At 32.2% G+C, this 23,648-nt stretch overlaps 1 protein-coding gene across 1 annotated transcript; it reads right to left on the bottom strand.

Annotated features, from left to right (window-relative positions):
- Window positions 1-3,649: 3,649 nt before the first annotated feature.
- On the bottom strand, window positions 3,650-8,215 carry LOC134238148 (uncharacterized). The gene is made up of 6 exons (XM_062720270.1): window positions 8,176-8,215; window positions 7,767-8,008; window positions 7,028-7,346; window positions 6,452-6,841; window positions 5,215-6,084; window positions 3,650-4,047 (listed from the first exon to the last, which is right to left on the bottom strand). Exons 1-6 carry the CDS (start codon window positions 8,213-8,215, stop codon window positions 3,653-3,655), a joined length of 2,256 nt encoding a protein of 751 aa, XP_062576254.1. The 3' UTR covers window positions 3,650-3,652.
- Window positions 8,216-23,648: the final 15,433 nt, after the last annotated feature.

Below are 23,648 nucleotides of genomic sequence, written 5' to 3'. Positions count from 1 at the left end.
ACCGACCGGACACAACCTAACAGAAAGCGAACCCGGAGCGGACCCCGGGTTGGCTCTCTGGGCTGCTCCGGGTTCGCTCGGGGTCCGCTAGGGCTGACCCCCGAGCGAACCCGGAGCGCACCCAAAGCGAACCCGTAGCGGACCCAGAGCGAACCCGAAGCGGACCCAGAGAGCGAACCCCAAATTCAGTAGCGGTCCCAGAGAGCGAACGCGGGTTCGGTATTTCTTTACAGAGCTGTCAATCAGGATTAGCGATTAACCAATCAGCGCATCAACCAATCAAAATAGCATATTGATCTGTCGATTGGGATATTAGATCGAACGTGTTGATTTAATTCGACATAAATCCAAACACTGTACATGCAAGTAAAACGTGTGAATGTGCTGTGTTAATCTATTGTGATGATTAGAATATTATTTAATAATTATTTATTTTAATTCTCCGGGTTGTATTTTATATTTATATAATATTTAATTTCTTTTTTATTAAAGCAATTGATTAAATAAATTGGGTAAATACATCAGTCAATGCATAAAAATGGAAATCAATTGATAGTACAATTTTTACTGACAAAAAGCGGAGAAAAGAAATATAGCTGATCTTCGACAATTATTTTACTGACAAAAAGCGGAGAAAAGAAATATAGTTGATCTTCGACAATTATTGTAAAATTTCATTATCTCAAGTTGAATTGGAAATTTATGTAAACACTTTTAAATAAAGAAAGAAATCCGAACCGCTATAAAGTACGTCTGGTTTATCGGGGTAAACTCGGGCGAAGTGCGATTTACATAATTGAACGAATTAATTACGCTAATTAATCACGACATTTAGTAAATCGTACATTGTTTCATTCTCTCATAATGCGTAACTATACTTGACAAAGAATAATCAGAGAAATATAACATAGAAGGGATATGTTAACATATGAATTATAATCTATTATAAATTTTGAAATGTTTTAGGACTAATTATTGGAAAAAAATAATTAATAAAGGCGTTAGCAATGCATAGTTATGTGGGTTCTTCGAAAGATGGTAACGCAAATAACTGTAGAGTTAAACTAAGTTGAAAGGATAATCTTGTTAAGTATCATCAGAAATTAGGTCTAATTCACGTTCATTCTGGTGAAGTCATTCAGTTTGTTAATACCATTAGGGCGGTATGTCTTCAATCTGTGCATCCAGAAGGAAGATTTTTATATCCACGCATTTTTCTCATGCCCAAGAAGACTAAGAAGATCAATAATTTTGATGTAAATTTTGAATAATTTAATGTAACACGTATATTGAGAAATTATATCTAAAATAATTAAATAATTAGAATTTTTTAAAGACAATGTGTGTGTGAAATAGGGGGCATATATTGATATATTCTTATCGGGTCAGGAGAACAATTATTATTAAATTAAATAAATTTGTGTTTTTCTTTATTCTGATAAAAATCATTCTTGCTCCAAAATTTTGACCTTGAAAAAGCTCTGATATACAGTGTAATTTTTTTTTTAGAAAATGTCCGGTAAATATTTATTACGAACTTTTAATGTGTAACTACTATAAATGAAATCTAAATATATCAGATGTACAAAAGGTTACATGGAATTTATAGATGCGATATCATAATTCACGTGTTTAGTAAACATTCAAACTACGATTTAGCAAAAGGTAAGGAATAACAAATGTATTTTTAAACTATATAAAGCATGAATTTAAAAGGTATTCAGTTTAAATTTCTTTCATCAGTTTCACTTGTACACCATTCGATACACTGAGAATCAATTCAACACTCTTTTCTTCCTCTTCCTTTTTGTTTTCTCGTTATAACTTAAGAAAAATAAATGCCTTATAACTCGCTGTTAAATTAGTTTGAATTTCTCGGGATAGAGAAATCAAGGAAATCAATTATTCATGTACATGTAAATCTACGTCTAATAAACAGTTTAATTTCAGAAAATTTATCAATGTTCTCCATAATGTCACTGTTTACATGTACAGTGTACATGTCCGCATCGTCGCATAAACAACAATGATCGATCCACAATACCATTACTGTATTGGAATATACAAGGGGCGGGGCTTACTGGCGGTGAGATTAAAGCGGGGTCCGCTTCACGCCTCAGTGCGTAAAGCGGTCCCAGGAAGCGAACACCGGGTTCGCTCTAGCGGACCCCGAGCTGACCCCGAGCGAACGCGGAGCGCACCCAAAGCGCACCCGGAGCGGTCCCAAATTTCTGAAAGCGAACCCGAAGCGGACCCAGAGCGAACCCGTGAAGCGAACCAGGGGTCCGCTCCGGGTTCGCTCTGGTGTTAGGTTGTGTCCGGTCGGTACTGTATGAAGCAGAATTTATGCAAAATCTTATGCGTGAAAAGAAGAAAACACTTGCTGTGGCCTTCAACTCGACATTTAGATATATTGACGACGTATTGTCAATGACATGTAATAATGATAATTTCCATTCCTACGTCGACACGATATATCCTGGTGAGCTTGAGATAAAAGATACCACAGAGTCCGACACGTCTGCTTCATACTTAGATATCTTATTCGAAAAGGATACTAATGGTAATCTAACAACCAAGCTATATGATAAACGTGATGATTTTAATTTTTCTATCGTCAACTTCCCTTACTTATGCAGCAATATACCTTCAACACCTGCATACGGTGTATATATATCTCAGTTGATTCGATACGTAAGAGCATGCTCTACGTATGAACAATTTCTTAAACGAGGTAAATTATTGACAAGCAAGTTGATGAAACAAGAATATCAACAGTCTCGTTTAAAGTCATCATTTCGTAAATTCGTAAATTCTATGGTCGATACAATGACCTTGTTAGCAAACACAATTTATCATTGAATGAAATGCTGACTGACGTTTTTCATACCAATTGTTAGTCCATTATTTATACACTGAATTGACCACGGATTTTTTCCGTTATTTCCTGATTATGACAACGAGCACACGGCGGGTGTGACCGGTCGGCAGGGGAAGCTCACTCCTCCATGGCACCTGATCCCACCTCTGATGTTTCGGAGGTCCGTGTTTGCTCTGCTCTTCTTTGTATATTGTTTGATGGACATTGAGATTTGTATACTGTTCGTTATTTCCATATCCTTCTCATTATCATGTTATAAAGTGCATCTTATAGATGTAAAAAAAAAGTATTAATTTTTCTTTATTATTTATTTGTTATGTATTTTTATTTTTATTTTACATCTTTCTACTGAAATTGAAACAAAATATGTAAAGACTGCAATACAGGTTTTTAAATTATGCCTAAAAAGACATTGAAACTGTAAACCAATAATAATTTCAAGCATATTTGAGGTCCATATTTATATTACAAATTGAAGACCTGATTCGGATATCTTATGAATATTCTTTCCAGATGCAATTTAGATTATTTTGATCGGATCATATAGATCTGGAGAATCTTCATTCAGGGTCATCTCCTGTGCTTTTCTTAGAATGTTTATTAAAAGTGTCGAACAATCAAGAGATCGTACTTAAGCAATACTAAGGAAAATGAATATAGAAGTGGCAGTAGATATTGAGAATACGTTGAATTTTAAATCGTTCTCCAATCAAAGAAGTAATAAATAACTGTTACAATTTTCCGTTCCTATATCACCGGAACTAGTTTAAACTAAGGAATATCCATTGGTTCCGCAGGTTGAAGAATAGAAAGATTCAAGACATCAGCAATTTTGTCAATGGGACAAACAAAGGTTATTGGAAAGTTCGTCATTTTACCAAATGCAAGTCCCAGTGGTTGTCGAGTATTGTCCGATTTATTGAAGACGTACACGGCAGCTCCCGAATCTCCGGGTAAAAAGAAAATTTGGGAATTTGAATCATAAATTGAATAACAATTGTCAAGTACAAGATAAATTCCGGCACGGCCTGGAAAAATTTTACGGATGAAAAATGTACAATCTTTTAATGTTCCTCTTGTTTCGCCAGTTGTTCTTCCCTTTTTGACAACATCGTACTCTTCATCAGAATCCATGTCAAAACTGCAAGATGACTCATACAATTGTCCTGAAAGTTATATGAAAATATATATACGTAATTACGAGGGTTGATCCAAAAGTAATGTCACAGTGTCCATGTCTTCTATATTTGGCGTCATATCATCAAATACCTTATAACAAAAGATGCACAAATATAAATCTAATAAACATTGACATTTTTGTTTGATTATGTTTATTTATTTTTTTATAGATGTTTAAAAAATAGAGTATAGGGGGTGTCGCCGCGTCGCAACGGAACGTCACGAGTACGTTTTAAAGTGTATTTTTTTCATAGAAAGAAAAAGACAAACACATTAAAAAGATTCTTAAAAAAACTAATCTCCAAATTTTTTAAAAGGCACAATGCTCGTCATTTTCTACTCATTAATTGAAAATTTAATGACGGCATTGGCATTTGTGATCATAAACATTGTTGTTTTACTCTGTTGAATAGAACAAAGGGATTGTCGAAATGGCGGAAAACAGTTCGACGAGATGTAAAAATTTTGCTTCAAAATATGGAAATCATCACAAGCGACAGTTACGTTTATTACTCAGACTTACATTATAAAGAATGTAAATAAGAGACTTTTTAATAGATGGTTTCAGCAATTTTGGGCGGATGATTGGTAACTGAATGATCAGCAAAGGACAAGAAGAACAAAAATAGGAGATCGGACGGAAACTGTTCAATTGTGTCTGACGTCAAAAAAGACAGACGTATCGAAAGACATTTGAATCTTCAATTTTGTCTTCGTTACTGTTCAAAAAAATTTGACAGAGGGCTTATTTATGAAAAGAGTGGGTGTAAAATGGTTCCAAGAATTTTGTTTTAAAGAGAAATTGGTAAAAGTGTTTGCGAATCACAAATAATTTTTAATTAAACGACAAGGAAACACTTAAAAGTATGACGGTGTGTATCCGTCATATGACGTTAGATCTAGGTGCTGCGACTACCATAAACGCACATTGTTTAAAATCTAATATTTTGGAAAGTATGCAACAAACGTATTCATTTGAATTGTTTAGGTCTGATCTGAAATAAATAAATCTTCATTCATGTATAATTTTGTTACTTTACGTCGATTTGTAGCAATGTCATCAAAGTTGTGACGTTACTTTTGGATAAGCCCTCGTATTTTGTTATATTTCATAAACATGAAGTTATAAATGGATTTTTCTTCACTTTACGTACTTTCATCCTTGAATGCATCAGTTCTGATAAAAGCTGCATCTATTCCAGTAGTATCGTAATTTCCAAAAAAAGAATCTTCCACTTCCCCAATAATATTGTTAGAAGCACAGTCTTCAAACGATGGATGAACAATTTTATAACTTTGATTTTCAGAAGAATAATCTGAAAGTCTTCTTTCATTTAGTTCTGCAATGACATCATTTGTTAATGCTACATGAGCTGCGGTAAGAAATCCGTTATGACAAGAAAGAGATCGTTTCTTTGCAAAGAATCCCAAAGACCCTGATGAAACTTCTCCATATCTCCCAACGCTGCATCCATGATCTAAAGCTTTACAATTTGTGCATAATCCAAACTGGATGAAACTTTCTCGAATGTCGCATTCAAACCCTTCGATACATTTTGGTAATGGGTCTTCTCCAAAAGGAATTAAATTTGTATCAAGGCAATGTAAAACTATACGTGCTTCATAATTGAAAAGATCTTCGGAAAATTTTTTTGGTCTCGTGCTTATTGACATTAAACTTGAATGTTTCGCAAAGAGTTCGTCTTTTTTATCTTTTAAAATCTCTTTAATGCGTTTCTTTGTGTTATGCTTTATATGGAAACCTTTTTTTTTCTCTCCATGTACAAAGGCAGGACTTCCTTTGGAATCTGTTTGCAACGTTACATCAATAAATTCAAATATCGCACCATCCGGGATGTTGACTGCATTTTCTTTACAAAATTTTTCCGACTCGACTTCATACTTTTCTAAAAATACTTTCATAATGATTGAATCTTTCTTTCTCCCTGCTATAAAGTGAAGAATCGATGGACATCTTTCAATATTCTCTATTCGAAATTCTCGAAGCATCCATTCAGCTATAACTATTAAAAAAATATTGTTTAATTACATATATATATATATATATATATATATATATATATATATATATATATATATATATATATATATATATATATATATATATATATATATATATAGTTAAATAATAAAAATGGTTAAAAGATTGCACTTTATCCATAGCACATTCGTCTTTAAACTTGATAAATAAAAGCAAAATGCCACAGTCAAAATTAAATAAAATCTTTACTGTTAGCACTCTCAGCCTTATTGGCTTTTCCGATAAATAAATTTAAGTGAAAATATATTTAATTTGTATACATCATATTCTTGGATCTTAAAATAGGTAATAACGACGATAACGATTCGGAATTTTTTTTTTATCATTACGCTTTCTTTGGTCTGCAATCAATATCTCTCTGCTAGCAATGGTCACTTTGTTACTGATTTTTCCCAATAGGATTTCAGTTTGACCCCAGATTGGTACCATTTCTGTAAATATATTAGCGATTATTTCTTCTTTCTTTACTGATATATTCTCATATATTTCTTTTGCTACTTCGTTCCGCCATTTCGTGGAGTTGACATTTTCAGACCAAAGAAAATGTACAAAATGCTCTCTAAGATTGGCGTCGAAAATTATACCCAGAAGAAAGTTAAATATTTTTGAAAAAGCAGTCACTACAATGGCAGCGATATCTTTCATGTCTATATCCTCATTTGTGAAAACTTTCAAAACGTTTATTTTATATGCTTCGTTCTGATCTACATCTAGCATATCTTGAATGTGATTTAAAATACCAGCTAATGTTTCATTTGTTAATGTTTGACCAACTTTTTCAAATGTACTTGAAATTAACTTTTTTTTAATCCTCCGAATTGCAAGCGGGGAACGACACAAGTAAATTCCACTGTGCACAGATCCGATATTGCGCCCTTCTATAAAAATTTCAATATCTTGGCAACTTTTTTGAATTTCTTCCTTTGATAAAGCTTTGTTTGCAGCATTTTTCACTATTTTTTCCAGTTCTTTCAACTGTATGTTTTCTACAACAGTTTCAATCCGACGTTGAAAGAGTTCTATCTCATATTTTGCGCAGAATAAAGGAAATTCCTCGCTTGGATCTAATTTATGGATTATTCTTATATTGTTGCCTTCAAAAATGTCCTTGTATTTTCTGTAAACAGCTAGCTTTGCATCTATAACAGACATAGAATGGCTGGTTACGAGAAATGCCCGAGGCAAATGCTTTATCCTTCTGAATTTGTCAAAGGAATCTTTGGTCTGCATCAAGAAGAAAAATAAAATGTGATTAATTCGAGGTATGACCTTAAATTCCATTCCAAATGTACATTCTGACTTATAAACAAAAACAAATTGCCTGATTTTTTTTTAAAATAAAGATCATTCTATTATAGATTAATCATTTTGTTTAGTTAATTCCAATCAAGACAGGGGGAACACGGCGGATGTGTCCAGGCGACAGAGGATGCTGACTTCTGCAAGGCACAAGATCCCATCTTTGATTTTTTTTCTAAAATACTGATTTGTATTGTAAGTTAGAACTTTTCAGCTTGAATGTAATTCGCTATTTCCACATCTTTCTTTCAGAATCTCTTGAAATTCTGGCTACATGTATATGATAGATATTTGAAATGTAAATTTTAAGTTATTACATAATCAATTACATTGAATAAACTTTACCTCTTGCACTATAAGCTGTTTGTTGGAATGTTTCACGTCTACTCGGTAGATGCATATTAGACCCTCTGTAGCATATCTATCACAAAGAGTACTAGGATTAACTAAAATAACTTTGGTCTCTAGAGATCGTAATTTCTTTTGAAGATTGTCAAAATTTAAAAACTGCAGCAGCCGATGAGTCAATAAGAGACTTGATGATTTCGGATTGAAATCCTCTTCTAGTTCTAGGACATACTTGGCATCTTTAGTTTCGGAGAAAATCTACTGGCAAAAAACACTTTCCTGCCCTGTTTAAAGAAAATGTGAAGAGAAAATCATGTCATGATTTAAGTTCTTTATAGAACATGTTCACTCACTACCCACATACCCTCCCTCTCTCTCTCTCTCACATTCACGCCCTTTCACATACCTTCTCTTTCATACACAATCAGAGCAAGGTTCGAAAACATTACATATCAAGGAGTTCTAATTATCGTGTGCTATTATTGGGTCTATTTATAGTCCCTATTTTTTCTAAATAAAATTAAACAATTCACAACACCGTTTATTTCTTTTCTCAATTGTTTCCAGCGATCTGATTAATTCATGATAGATTCCATATTATTTCAACAGTCTTAAGAGTCAGTCCGCGAGAAAACCATGCAGAACTGTCCAAATCGAAGGTTGTCATATCTTAATGAAATTTGGTGGGTAGTAAGTCTTTACAATATGTTGTTCAAAAATGACCAAAAAAAAAATCCCATCAAGCATCATGGCATCGTAGGCAGCGCAACCTCGTTTTTGCACATGTAAGTGCAAATGCACTTAAAAAATTCACGAAAAATGGTAAAATATACATTTGATTTATTTTACTCAAAATTAAACTTGCAATTCCCTTAAGGTTTTTAAGTAACATCAGGCTATGTTATTTCAAAATTGACATTTATCAAAATCAAATTTACAATATATATCAAAGGGCAGACAACTCTTGAAAATTGGCATAATGCCAATTTTCAAGAATTGCCAAAAGTATTACAAATTTAATTCCCCAAATCTTACAAGACCAATCTTTGAAATTAAATTTTTTGATTTAATTGTACAAATTAAAATCTTAACATTATCTTTGCAAAATATTGAGCTTGGGAAATTATAAATAATTGAGATATGGGGATTTAAAAATTGCCAATTTTCGAAAAAATTGCTCAAATTCAAATGGGTTGCAAAGTCAAATGTAGCACTTTAAATTATATAAGCAATTGTTTTTAGATATTGAGACATGTTTCAGTTTTCTTTGAATAATAAAGATTGAAAAATATTAAAATTAAATAAAACTAAATTGTCAGAAATAACCGCTTATATGAGGATTAGCATTTTGTCAATTGTTTAGAAATGAAAAAAGAATGATAAATTGTATTTGTTTACTTGCAATTTTTCAACAATCATATTGATATATATGTTCCTTACATTTTGTAAGTAAGTTTTTTTAATTAATAAAAGGGAAATTACAAGTATTTAAATTCAAACGGACTCTATTTCAGTATCATTCATATAAATCTTTAGACTTGAACATATAAGATTTGAGCCTTCAGTAAGTAAATTTTTGCTTTCTGCCAATTTTAAATTGGTACAATCTTATAACAAGCTTATTCAGAGAATTCGTGTCCCCCGCTTAGGGAAAAGGTCGGATCCCCCTTGACTGAATTTTAGAGAATCATTAAGTGACTGTATGTATACATGTATACTGAAGGAAATCAAATATATGTATGTCAATATGCATTTAAAGATTTGATTTCGTATGTGTATAGAAGATTCTTTTTATATGGAATATTTATCACACTGTAATGATGATTTTATGAGTTTGTACTAGCCAGACCTCATAAATGTTTCATTCCACATGCTGAATGGTATCATTTAGTAAAAAAAAAGTATTTCGAAAACAAAATCAAATGAATCGTCCGAAATCCGAACCCGAGACTTCTCACATGTGAAGCAAGAGACATACCACTAGACCACAGAACTGGTTTACCCAGGTGAATTTATATTCCAGAGTTCGTCAAAAATTGGTCTCGCCATTTGGGCAACCTTGGTATGATCACAGGTTGCCCGAATGAATTTCAGGTCCGTCCAAATAAAAAATCAAATGAAACAAAACTTAATGTGCAATTGTTTAAAATTCGTTAAGATAATTAATAAAAGTTGTGTTTTTGTATTAAAAAATTTAAAGCAGACATTTTTGGAATATTAATAGAATCATTCATTACTACGAGTGTGGGATAGTGAAATTCCACCGAGGGGACAAGGTTCAAAGTCTAGGATGAGGCTTTTCCCAGTCCTAGACCGTGAATCTTGGCCCCGAGGTGGCATTTCATTATTCCCACACGAATTTGTAATGAATGATTTTTTTCTCGCATTATTTTATCCAAAATAACGGCCTGTCAATGACGTCGCCATGATGGGGCTAAATGAATATTTTTAATTTTCCATCTTATTAAAAATCTGAATACACCATCGGAAAGAACGTACCTGAAAATGGATTTCACATAGTGTAACTGATAAAATAATTTTCAGTCCGTGTATATTAATCAGAAAGATAAAAACTGGGAATAAAAAACTTATCTATCTGACAGCGTAAAAGAAGAATCATTCCACGATCTAAAAATAGTATCTTTAAAAAAGTGAAAATACGACAATATTTTGAATGAAAATAAGTTTATATTAATAAGTTAAATGACAACAGTTTAATTATGTGTTATATTTTTTTTTACAGTGTTACAATTTGTTTATATAATGACGGAATGTTTACGTTCTCGTTCGTGGCGTAGTAATACACAGTGTAAGGCAGAAAAATCTCACACTGCTGTCTCACACCGGACAATTCTTACAACGGTGATTATGCGAGAAAAAGATGTCTTCCAGTATTTTATCAAACAAAAATATATTAAGCAGAATCTGACATGCAGAATGCTAAAGTTTGTAGTTTAAAACATTCATTTTCACTTACCATGAAGGCCTAAAAAATATTATAGGGTCAAATAACCCTGGACTGAATTAACCAGGTGTTATATTACAGTGGACACCCAACATGGCTGTCTAGCAGCAGAAAACGATCATCAGATGATCAGAAAGTTGTAGGGGAAATGCAAGATGTTACAATGATGATTATTTCTCTTTATATTTAAGGTGATTGTTGTCAATAAGTTGACATATCTTGTATCTCAAATAAAACTTTATTAAAGACTTTTGGTAAAAATTGCATCATCTGATTGATTGAACGCAGATGTGGCAGGAAAAAAAATCTTAGCGGCTGCAATATAATTTGAACGTGTTGAACTGGTTGGTTTTTTAAATATTCCTAACTTGTCCCAGGTCGTCATTTGGGCGAGCCAGACTGAAAATCAAGTCGTTCGAAATCATTTCTGGATGGAAATGACGAGATGACGAGCGCGAATGTCAAATCAATTAGAATGTCAAATCTAATTCAAACATGAAGTCACATAAATGTATTTATGTATTTACGTTCGATATTGTTAAAATTTTACATAATGCATGGTGTCTAATTTAACCTTTATTAAACAGTTCTAATGTAATAAGAATATAAAGTCCGCCGAGAACCTACTTTATACGTAATAACTCTCCTCATGCCCCTGTGCTAAAAATAACCACATGTTATACAATAAATACTATAAAATAAACGGGACGGAACACTTTGAGAGGGGTGAAAGATCATCCTAGGGAGTTTTGATATAAAATTACATTGCAAAAAGTCAAAATCCTCTTGAAATATCGCCTGGAAAGGATAGTGTTACACACAGACATAATGTATTAATTAACGACCTTGAACTTTGACCTTTTGACTTCAAAATCTATAGGGTTCTTCTTTGATTCATAGAGAGTTGATATGCAAAATTTAATTGCCAAAGCTCAAAGGCTTCTCGAGATATCGCGTGGAAACGAAAGCGTTACAGTCAGACAGAATGACGGACGGACGGACGAACAGACCCAAATTAATATCTCCCATTTTTCAAGCGGGGGACATAAATACTGACAGGAGATGTTAGACAAAAAAACTAAATAAAGGAGTTTAACAAAATGAGAGGTGCTGGAGTTTACTTTTATCCCACCTCCCGAATCAAACAATTGTCTTCTTTTCTCACTTGGCAGATTCTTTTCAGGTAAGTTTAATTAAATTTGACCCCCCAACCCTTTCAAAATCGTTTCTACATCACTGCTATGACTGTGATTTTCCTGAATAAGAGATTTTTTGAACATGAATAAATCAACTTGAAATAAATAATGGGGGATTGAAATTAAAAAAAATTATATTGTTTATAAATTTGTGTATTTAAGGTAATATAATCTAAAATAAAAAATATAATACATTTTACGTTCCCTCTTCCGTTCCTCGTTTTAGCAACATCCCTCCAGAACGCTTATCATTTTTCATTATTTTATCCATTTCAATATTAGTATGTAAATTGTGGGGATGTGGATGGGGTTAGATACACTTGTATATTTAATATCCTGACCTTGATCGACTGACACGCCCCCTCCTCCAGCTGTTTTCAGTGGATACATATTACATTAAAAAAAAACAATTTATCTCTGTCTGCAATGGAACATCTATATTAATAATACCATTATGGTTATTTAGAAAAAGTATAAAATATCAAATTACAAAGCCTTATACAAATAACTCTGACAAAAAAATCCCCCCCCCCATTTGAATGAATATGAATCCAGTATTTTATCATGTTTGTCGCCAGTTTTAAATTTTTACCACTTAGTAATGCAAACTAGCAAATTGGCTGCAGTAACGGCTCATGTTTTCTTTGGGGGGATAGTACCCTCCCCCGAATAATTTTGCAAATATTTATCGTGGAGGGTCCTATATCGATGGGGTACCTAAATCGGTGGCTGATGATTTTTAATGGGAGATCTGACTTTATATATCTATGTTTGTTACGTAACACAATAGTTAAAAGTATGTAATGAAGGATATGGAAATAACGAACAGTATTTAATCTCAACGTCCATTAAACAAATATACAAAATAAGAGCAGAGCAAAAACGTACCTCCGAAACATCAGAGGTGGGATCAGGTGCCATGGAGGAGTGAGCATCCCCTGCCGACCGGTCACACCCGCCGTGTGCTCGTTGTCATAATCAGGAAATAACGGAAAAAATCCGTCGTCAATTCAGTGTATAAATAATGGAATAACAATTGGTATGAAAAACGTCAATCAGCATTTCATTCAATGATAAATTGTATTTGCTGACAAGGTCATTGTATCGACCATAGAATTTACGAAATGATGACTTTAAACGAGACTGTTGATATTCTTGTTTCATCAACTTGCTTTTCAATAATTTACCTCGTTTAAAGATATGTATGCCGTATTTTTGCACAGCTGAAACCAAACAAAAATTTCTGAAGTATGATAAGCTATCAAAAATGAAGCATTCTCTCAAATTCGACGAAATATTATTCGGTATTAACAAAGTACTGGTCAGGAAAAGAACATGATATTCTCATGCATATTTATAAAGGACTGACGTTTATGTTGGATCTGCGCATGGGCGCGGGAAAAGCATCACGAGAATCATCAGGTCGACGAAACTATTTTTTGTGACGTCTGTTCAGCGAGGAACCAACAGGACTGACAAATCGACCAATCAGCTCAATGAGTTGTAATTAATTCATTTATATATAGGTTACTACTCATGATCAGTACATAAATACTTCATGTGTTTTTCGAACAGGCTAGTTTTTTTTAATCGCTCTCAGAAAGACGTGGTACATTTCCCAAGCATTTACACGCTTAATGCATTATGTACATTATCATCTACAAATCCCATGCTAACATTTGCATACAAATGAACAAATGCTAAAAATAAGAGTTGCCACACTCTATTGAACAGGTCCGTTTGTTTACAATTTCCCCGTGCTCTACTGACAGTGAAAAGACAATTTCACGTGACTATATATTCCTCGGTACAAAAAGCAACTAACTCTGAGGTGTGCTCACGTATTGACAATGTTTACAATGTGTACAACTTCGAAACATACAGTATGCTAACAAGAAAAACTGCATTTGTTTGTTAATGTGAGCATGGGAATTCTCAATTAGTAACTATCCTTCCTATTTTTTAAAGAAAATGTAAGTGGCTTTCCAGCCGTCAATTGAACTCGCACCGTACAATTCCCTAACCCACGTGTTTGTAGTGAAAACGTAGTAGACCATCATGCTTTTCGGCTCATTCACGAGATTGGGCCATTGTTTGCTCTGAGCATGCGAGACCACGTGTTCATGAATATTTGAATAAGAGGCGGTTTAATATCCGATTCGGAGAGAAAATAATTTTTACAAAATAATATTTCATAACTTTTAAAAGTGATGGAGTGGAATTGTCTTAATTGCAGAAATTACATAACCTATGTAACTTGATGAGACACCACATATATTTATTTCTTTAGCAATAAAACACTAATACGGCATATATATCTTTAAGAAATTGTTCATACGTAGAGCATGCTCTTGCGTATCGAATCAACTGTGATATAAATACTCCGTATGCAGGTGATAAAGGTAATGTAAAATTAAAAATATGCCTAGGAATGACGGTGTTTGGTTAACTCAAAAACACACACTTAATTTATTATACATATAAACAATTTACATGCAGATTGAAATTACCAATTATTTTTGAATTTGTTGAGAGTATGCAATCAAATACCTGTTTGTATTCTTATATTTTCTCAACTGGTGACAAAACAAGTTGCTATATTAAGACACTAATAAAACTATACGTACATTTATATTGAAAATATATGATTTAAGTTTGTGAGTTCTCCATTATTTCCCCCCTAACTTATTTCATTATTACATGTTTTATGTTTTTTTCTTTTCATTTTCATATTCTGTTTATGTATATCATATACTTGTACCTCTGACTTGAATTCATATTTGTTGTAAATATTCATCATTGTCCAAATGTACCTGAAATTGTTTAGCCAGGTGCCTTAAACAAAATATCAAATGCATATTTTGATTAAAAATATGTTCTTTGATTTAATTTCTTATTTAATTGTGTTAGGAAACTTTTTTTAAATTTAAAACTGTTAATTACTATGAAATACATGTAGATTCCCCGAGGACAGAACCCTATAGAACACATAGCAATTACATGTATATGCTCGAAATAAAAAAAAAATCTGATGAGGACCTTTTATTTTTTTTTTTTTTTACTTTCTATGCAATTTTTGGTATTTGATAATGTAGGTTGTCCCCCCTCCCCCACTCCGAAATCGCTTCCTATGGGCCTGTTATTTGTTTATTCAAACTAAGTTGTTGATTCTTTCTTAAATTCAAATATTTTAAAATAAGTTTTCCCTCTTTCAATGTGCAATAATGCTCCACAAAAACTCCCTAGATGAAGATAAAAAAGAAAATACATGACTTTCTTCTTTCCATATTGACATACCCGTAACTTTTTACCCAATAATACAAAAGAGTTCCAACAAGGGGGATAACAATTTAACTCCAGCAAAATGGTATTAAGGGGCTAAAATAAGCAAAAGAAAGTTATATGAAGTATCAAAATCAGTTATTCCTCTTCTAAAAAATATATTAAATTAAGAATCTTCTCTTTTTCATTTAAATATCATAGAAATAATCCAAAAATATGGCAAAATACTGTAATTTAGAATATGTGAAATTGTAGCATAATATGGTATTTCAAAGTTAATTTACAACATGTAGATATTATTTCCAAAGCTCAATATTTTAATACAGAGTAGACCTTAGATCATTCTTAAAGAAACAGTTAATTTAATTTAATTTCAACCTTGGTCATGAGAGATATGGGCATCTAAAAATGGCTAAAATATCATACTCATTTATTTAGGATCAATAAATAGATGTGTAAAAAATATTCATTTCAATTAAGTTTTTCTTCATTAATTGGACCATGACTTTCAAAATAAAACAAAATTTGAAAATAACCTGATGACAAAAGATAACTTTTTGACTTGATTTATTTGTATACATTTTCCATTAAATTTGTGTGATTTTCGACAAATATGCAAATGAGCTGTTACTAAAAATAGAAGCAGGGTTCGACATTTTTTGGTGGATATTCTGACTTCTACCTTTATGTAGAAAATTTTAAGTCACTAAAAATTCCCAAGTTGTACCCTTCCATTTGGACGATTTTTTTTAATTTTGCATGGTTTTCTCGCGGACTGGCTCTTAATAAACTTATGTATATATATAAAAAACAATATTAATGAAGGATGTGGAGATAACGAACAGTATACAATCTCAAAATCCATAGATCAGTATAAAATAGGAGCTGTGTAAACACGGACTTCCGAAACATCCGAAGTGGGATCAGGTGCCATCCTTTGCTAACCTGTCACACCTGCCATTGCGCCTTGTCATGATCGGGAAATAACGGAAAAATCTGTCATTGTATCGACCATAGAAATTACGAAATGATGATTTTAAACGAGACTGCTCATATTCTTGTTTCAGTAACTTGTTTGCCCATAATGACCTCGTTTTAAAAATTGTTTATACGTAGAGCATGCTCTTGTGTATCGAATCAACTGAGATATATTGTAAAAGCACAAATATTAATTTCGGATTAAATTTTGTTTATTTCGTTGTTAACAGATAGCAACGAAATTAAAAGACACGAATTTTAATATGACAATATGTTGAACAGGGTTACTTTCAAAAGAACGAAATTAAATACCGACGAAACAACCTTGATGACAAATCAACGAAATTGTATCCCCACGAAAATTTTTGCTTCTAAAGTATACATTACCTTTGCATTTGATGAATGTATATTGCTGCAAAAGTAAGGGAAGTTGAAGATTGAAAAGTAAAAGTCGTCACTTTTATCATTTTGCTTGGTTGTTAGATTAACATTAAAGTAAAATATCCAAGTATGAAACAGATGTGTGAAAATTGCTTTATTAAATTTCTTTTTAATAAATGCTTAATAATACCATCTCGATAATAACATTCCGAAGAACTTGGTAATCTATGCTTTTCCGACTTATTTATTATTTAAACAAAGTACTTCAAAAAGATAATTTGCTGTGTACCCTATTTGTACTTTTTTCAATTTTTCATCTTTATAGCAGTTCTTTATCTTGATCTTTTTCATAATTCAAATTATAATCACAATAAACTATTACAACCTGTGTGTCCGGATTCCAACGAATGCATGTTGTGGACATTCTGTGCTACATAATCATCATATAAAGCATGCTTTCCAACACAGGCTTCACATAGTTTAACTTGGCACTCAAAACAATGCATCTGTACCTCATCATTCATACACCGGTCACATGGATGCATAATTTTGGTATTGGTATTTTGGTCCATAATTTCATCCTTTGCTTCTTCTACATATAAAATTCAAACTTGATACAATTGTACCTATTTTTACATGATAGGAAGGATATTGTGCTAACGAACAGTATTCAATCTCAAAAGAATACAGAATTAAACAAAATAATATGCAACATTTTAAGTCTTAAAATGAAGTAAACGTATGTTTTCTGCTCAGTTATTTATAATTTTTCTTTTTGTATCGAAAATTTCCTATTTTTTTGTGTAAAAATTATACTAAAGATTTTGTCCTATATATACTCACCGTCAATGGAAACGCAACACCCTAATTTTAGGATGAAAATTATATACAGGTTATAACTATGTACCAAAAAGGTTATGAAATCTTTTACTTTGCCAAATCAGTTATTTTACGGTTGAATGAATTTCTTTCCATTACCGGAAGTTGCTTTTTAGCACTCTTAACAGAATTCAAAATTTTCCATTTTTAATAAAATTTAACAATATTTTGGGTTTCCAAGGTTTTGAAACTGTTAGTCGTACGTATTGTACTTAAAGGCCGGGAAAGAATCCTTTTTTCTTTACCGGATGTGCTGCATATATTTCCTCAAAATGACTGATAGCAAGAAGGGGGGATGTTTTATGAGTTATGTGTTACCTTCAAATGTTTAATGATAACATCAAAAATGAATATATTTAGGTAAAAAGTAAATTTACAAAAAAACAATGCTCCATTTAAACATTAAATGTTATTTTTAGACCTTAGAAAGAAAAAAATACCCGTTAAATCTTAAAACATCCCTCCTTCCGACCATTTAATGAAAACGTACTAGTCTGCCATATACAACAAATGCAGCCCGATTTCTACCATGCATTAAGTTTATTAATGTCTTAATCTAAGCGAAATTAATATTCTTGGGCATTTTTTAATACATGTGTTTCAGATATTGCGGTCGAATTTTCTCTAACCTGGCGTAGTGTAGCAACTTTTTGACTTCCGGTCGACTACCTGCCATTTATGCTATTGAAACACATGAACCTGATGGGTCGTTATATAGTGTATATTTGCATCTGCAGCTCTTTTTTTCTTTATTTTGAGAATTTCTAGCTTTAGCAATGAAAATCAGTCATTTTGAGAAAATATAGGCATCACATCTGGTAAAGAAAGAAGGATTTTTTGCCGGCCTTTTAGAACAATACTTATGATTAACAGTTTTAAAACCTTGAAAACCCAAAATATTGTTAAAATTTTATTAAAAATGGAAAATTTTGAATTCTTTTACGAGGGCCAAGAAAGCAACTTCCGGTAATGGAAAGAAATTCATTCAACTGTAAAATAACTGATTTGGCAAAGTAAAAGATGTCCTAACTTTTTGGGTACATAGTTATAACCTGTATATAATTTTCATCCTAAAATTAGGGTGTTGCGTTTCCATTGACGGTGAGTATATTTTATTGAAAATGCTAATTTTTGATATAGATCTGTTCAGAGGGCAAAAATTCGACTTCCATTTATGGAATGAAAATTATTCAACCCTTAAATAACTTATTTGGCAGAGTAAAATATATCTTTACTTTTTTGGTACATAGTTATATCCAGTACATAATTTTCACTCCTTAAATTAAGGTGTTGCGTTTTGATTGACTATGTGTATACTTGTATTTATCAAGGATAAATCAGAACAATGATAGTGAAATTTTCTTTCTTTTTCCTAAATGAAAGTGTTCCAAAAAGTTGATTATCAATAGTACATGCAATTTGATTTTTCTAAAGCCTAAATATATGTAAATAGTATAACATGTAAAATGATTTTCCCCTAAATATAGATAATATAAATAATTACTATAAAGCAGTTAAATGCAAGCTACAACCTGTATTCTTGGATTCCAAATGCTGCAGCATTCTGGCATCTTGGACCTTGCGATGATCAAATTTCATATGTTTTCCAACACAAGCTGAGCATAGATTAACAACACGACATTCATCACACATCATCTGTGCCGCATTACCACAAAGGTCACACTTCTTTTCATTCTGAATGGTTTCTCTCCCCTCTGTCCTATCTGGATTTAACTTCAAATTTCCTGATTGTTGGTCAAAGTTGTAACCAACCTCTGAAAGAATTTTGCTTGATCATTCTTTTTAATTCAGGTTACACAGACATTTCAAGTGAGTTAACCTTAAAATTATTAGAAAAAACAAAAATTTCACAAGTAATTTAATGTTTTTTATTGCCTGATTTAAATGTATATTTTATGTTAAATTATATACTTTTCCCTAGTTTTATTGATTATCACAATTAAATGCTACAACCTGTGTTCATGGATTCCAAGGACTGAAACTTTACAGTTTGGACCTTGCACTGATCAAATTTTAGATGTTTTCCAACACAAGCTGAGCATAGATTTACAACACGACATTTATTACACAGCACCCGTGCCACTTTATCGCAAAGATCACACGTTTTCTCATCTTGCGATCGAGTTTTGGAATCCGAAATCAGAATGGTTTCTCTCCCCTCGGTCCTTTCTGGTTTAAACTTCGATTTCCTAGGTTGTTGTTCAAAATCATAACCAACTTCTACAAGAAATTTTGCTTTATCATTTTTTTCTCCCATCAAAGTTACAAAGAAAATATGAGTGATGTCAGATAAAATGTCAAAATGCTTTTGAAAGAAAAGATTAAAATTCTTGAAATTTACAAAAATCTTCATCTCAACAACCACGAGCTCAGGAAATTTCAACGTTTTTTTGAAGTTTTATTATTACTTAGTGTAGATTCCAATTAAAGCGTCAGAATCATAACCTCCTAGGTAGGATGGACCATAATTTTTGCATGGAAACGTTGAGGAATTTAAAAAAAAATTATTCTCAAGAATCCAACTCGTACAATTTTGAGTCAAATTCTGTAATACTGAACTAGTAAACTTGACTGAGGTACTTTTTTGATTTCTGAACATTATCGTCATGGTAAATTTGCCATACCTCGATATCTCGAACTATAGTCGAAAAAACAACACCAAAATTTACTCTTTTAAATATAGTGAATCTAAGAGTGAGATGTATCTCTTTCTTTTAGAGGTATGATATCGCTTCTTATTAAAAAAATATATCAGTTTCAAATTAAAACATAACTCTTAAATAATGAGATATCTACTGAAAGGAAAAAGAAACGCAGGGTAGCATAATATTCGAAAACTTTTTGACCGCATGACCGAAAATTACGAAAATTGGTCAGATGAGAAATTTAGTTATTATGCACCAAAATCAGTGTTCAGAATTACTCAACCGTAAAATGTATGACGTCATGTAGGGAAAACGGTTAAAAGCCCAAAACACGTGCAATTTGATAACGGCGAGTTTGTCAACAAATCTTTTTGCATCATTTGATGCACCTGAGGTATACACATTGTTTTTCAATCTTTAGAGACGATATAAATTTCTTGCAATCTTGGTACAGTTTTCGGAAGCTCAGTGGGGTCTGATTTTCGAATTGCCTAATTAATGAAAAAGGCAAAAACGGGTAACTAAGCAGTTTCTTGTAAATTTCCCCCCATAAAACTTGTTACCCTTTGTCAGAGAGGGCCTGGAATGGTTTTCAATCAACCGTGACGATGACGTTAATGCGTAACAGAGTCATTTTACGTGCGGGTTATTCGTCCTGCCACCTCTTAAATCGCAACCCTACTACCACAAAATCCATCTTTTATACAGTAGACTATTATAGTCATTACATCCACACAAAAATTAAAAGAGAACAATTCTGCAATTTGGTTTTTTGAGCGTGTCAACTTAATGTTGTGATCCTCTCACTCGCGCATGCGCGCGTTGCATGACTAATTTTTTGGCGTGGTTTCCGATGCCCAATATAGCCAGTGTTTAAAAGATAATCACTCTGATGAATTCCATGTAAAGGAGAAATAACGCTCATGACAGATGTGCAGGAGAGACATTGAAGATAATGAGTGTTTTCGATTTTCACTTTTGGGGGGTATGGTCATATGATCTTCAATAACTTGAGATTTATTAAACAAAATCAAATGAAATTTTGGTTATATCTTTTTAAAAGATAATTTTAAAAGTTAGATAGAAATACTGAAAAAAGTTGAAAGAAAAATAAATTTAATTTACCTCAAAAGTTTACCCTGCGTTTCTTTTTCCTTTCAGTATATAAACGCTTTTGGAAATTTGTAATACGATTTTGTATGATTATTAATAAAATCTTACCTCTTTTAGAGAAAAGATTGAGCTACAACTTGTTTCAATCATTGATTTCTACATTTCTACCTAATATATTACTTAAAAGCACCTGAAATTTGTTGAAGAAAGCTGTACACTCCAGATCCCTCTTTGACATACGTTTTACATACTGGATGTAACTGTATAAATTTTGACCTAATATTTACAATTTCATGTTTTTTGGAATCTTCAGTGATCATGTGTTTTCCCACGCATGGCAAACACAGGTTAACAAGACATATGGCACAATGCATTTCTACCACAGCAGTTTTACAAAAGTCACATCGTAACACATCTTGGGCGCTGATAAAAGGGTCCATAATAAGATTTTTTTCTTCTGCTTCTTTGCTATTCAGGAGTAGTGACTGAAAAATAATTGAAATCAATTTGCAAAACAATTTCAATTAGACTGCAATGATTAGGCTTCCCAAAGCTTTAAATGAGTTTAAAAGATAACATTTCAAGGTGGTTATTTTTATTTGTAAGTTATATACTTGATTATGGCCAATTTAAAAGAGTATTCTCTAGGTTATTTATTAAATAATCGTATTTGTTATGACTTCAGATGTCCTTTTTTATCACCCGACGGTCATTTCTCCAATTATCATACTTTTCTTTTATATTCCAAGCTGTATGATTGGCTCAAACTTGATCACATGATCAATTATACATTTATGACAGCATAAAGACTTAAGTTACTTTTTATAGATTCTTAAATGCATATCGACTTAATGCTTTTAAAAATGCAAATAATTTTCCGTAAAGCAACATTTGTGCTGAATTTTTAAAGCTGAGATAGAGTATGACTTGATTTTTCTAAAACAAAATCTACTTCAACTTTTTATTTATGATTGTGCTGTTCTGTAATAAGTAAGACATAGGATCCCTTGAAGAATCTACTTTATGTTAAAACATGTTTTTTTTTTTCAAAAATTAATACAAAATTTGTTATACAAATTAGCCTTTTAAAAAAGGAAATCCCTTAAATTACTATATCGGTACAAAGAATAACACACATTACATTAAACATATTTTTGTAATCTCTAGTCTCTCAGTGTTAAAATAAGATAAGCGAGAAAACTTGTGATGATTTTTTCAATAAATGTAATAAAAAAATAAAACAAATATAGCCCTTTGATTAGGTTAATCCATAGATATATCAACTTCACAGAAAAGCATATCGACCTCACATTTCGTGCTCGATCGAAATGCCTTTCTGCAAAGTCGATATATTTATGGATCGACCTTATCAAAGGGCTATATTTATATATTACTTTGCTTGAAAGGGCATGCTAAAATTTTGTGTCCCGATTATCATTCTACTTATGGATTGGATGTTTATTTCAATTGAATGAATGAAAAATTGCATATGAAACTCGGAATATAACAATAACCTGATAATACTGGCAAATCACATTAAATGATTGTTCGGCATTTGTAATCGTCAGCAACACGTGCTCTGTAAAGGCCCGTTTTCTTTCCTTAAAAAACATGTTTTATATTTGTTGTGATTTGACCTGATGGAGTTTTATATATGTATGAGAAATTTCAAAGAATAGAATTAATAAGCAAGGCTACTCTGCTACTGTTGTACTTTGTACATGTAGCCATCAACATCATCACTATAGGTTGTAAAACATGCCTTTTCCGTCGACATGTAATTGTTTCTGCATACTAGTAAAATGTCATTTAATACGATTGGTTACTATTGTTAGCAGTATTGGCTGGTTTTATGTTTCATATGCAAAGTATTGTTGATTCCATTGAAATCATACCTCCATTCGATGGGTAAAATGATCAACAGCACACAAAATTTTAGCACGCCCTGTCAAGCAAAATGTCATGATGTTTGTAAAACGATAATAAATTGCTACGGTACAGCCGGTCAAAACTTTCAACATCGTCAACTTCATAACTTCAATTTTTCATTGACAACTTCCCTTTGTAGCAGTATATAACTAACAAACTAACACTTGTATAGGCAGCACAACTAAGGTTACAAAAAGGACGTGGAGCATAGTTTGTAAGGGAAAACTTATTAGATAGTAATGACATCAAACAAAACATACATCATACAACAGTTCCATAAATACTACAAATAAAACCTTGAAAATTAAAACAAATAAAAACTTGAAAACTATAAGTCGTAGAAGCATTGGGTTATTTCATTGTGACCCTTGAAATTTGACCTTGAATTTTTTTCAAGGTCAAATGTCAAAGTCACTCCGATTTTTTTTTAATTTTCATTTTTTTGATGCTTTAAGACAATTTTGTTTTCTTTTTTAGGGAATTTAATTTC

This window comes from Saccostrea cucullata, unplaced genomic scaffold (assembly GCF_032062105.1).
Source record: "Saccostrea cucullata isolate Sc308-1 unplaced genomic scaffold, CSIRO_AGI_Scuc_v1 ctg591, whole genome shotgun sequence".
In the NCBI taxonomy this organism is placed as follows: domain Eukaryota; kingdom Metazoa; phylum Mollusca; class Bivalvia; order Ostreida; family Ostreidae; genus Saccostrea; species Saccostrea cuccullata.
This window is presented reverse-complemented; position numbering and strand designations above follow the sequence as displayed.

What these genes read in the sequence shown, in the direction of transcription:
- LOC134238148 (XM_062720270.1), bottom strand. Translation starts at nt 8,215, where the DNA reads ATGTTTTCGAACCTTGCTCTGATTGTGTATGAAAGAGAAG. An exon ending in AACAGCTTATAGTGCAAGAG is followed by an intron (nt 7,347 to 7,766) that starts GTAAAGTTTATT and finishes TTCTTGATGCAG; the next exon opens with ACCAAAGATTCCTTTGACAA. An exon ending in GATTGCAGACCAAAGAAAGC is followed by an intron (nt 6,085 to 6,451) that starts GTAATGATAAAA and finishes TTTTTTTAATAG; the next exon opens with TTATAGCTGAATGGATGCTT.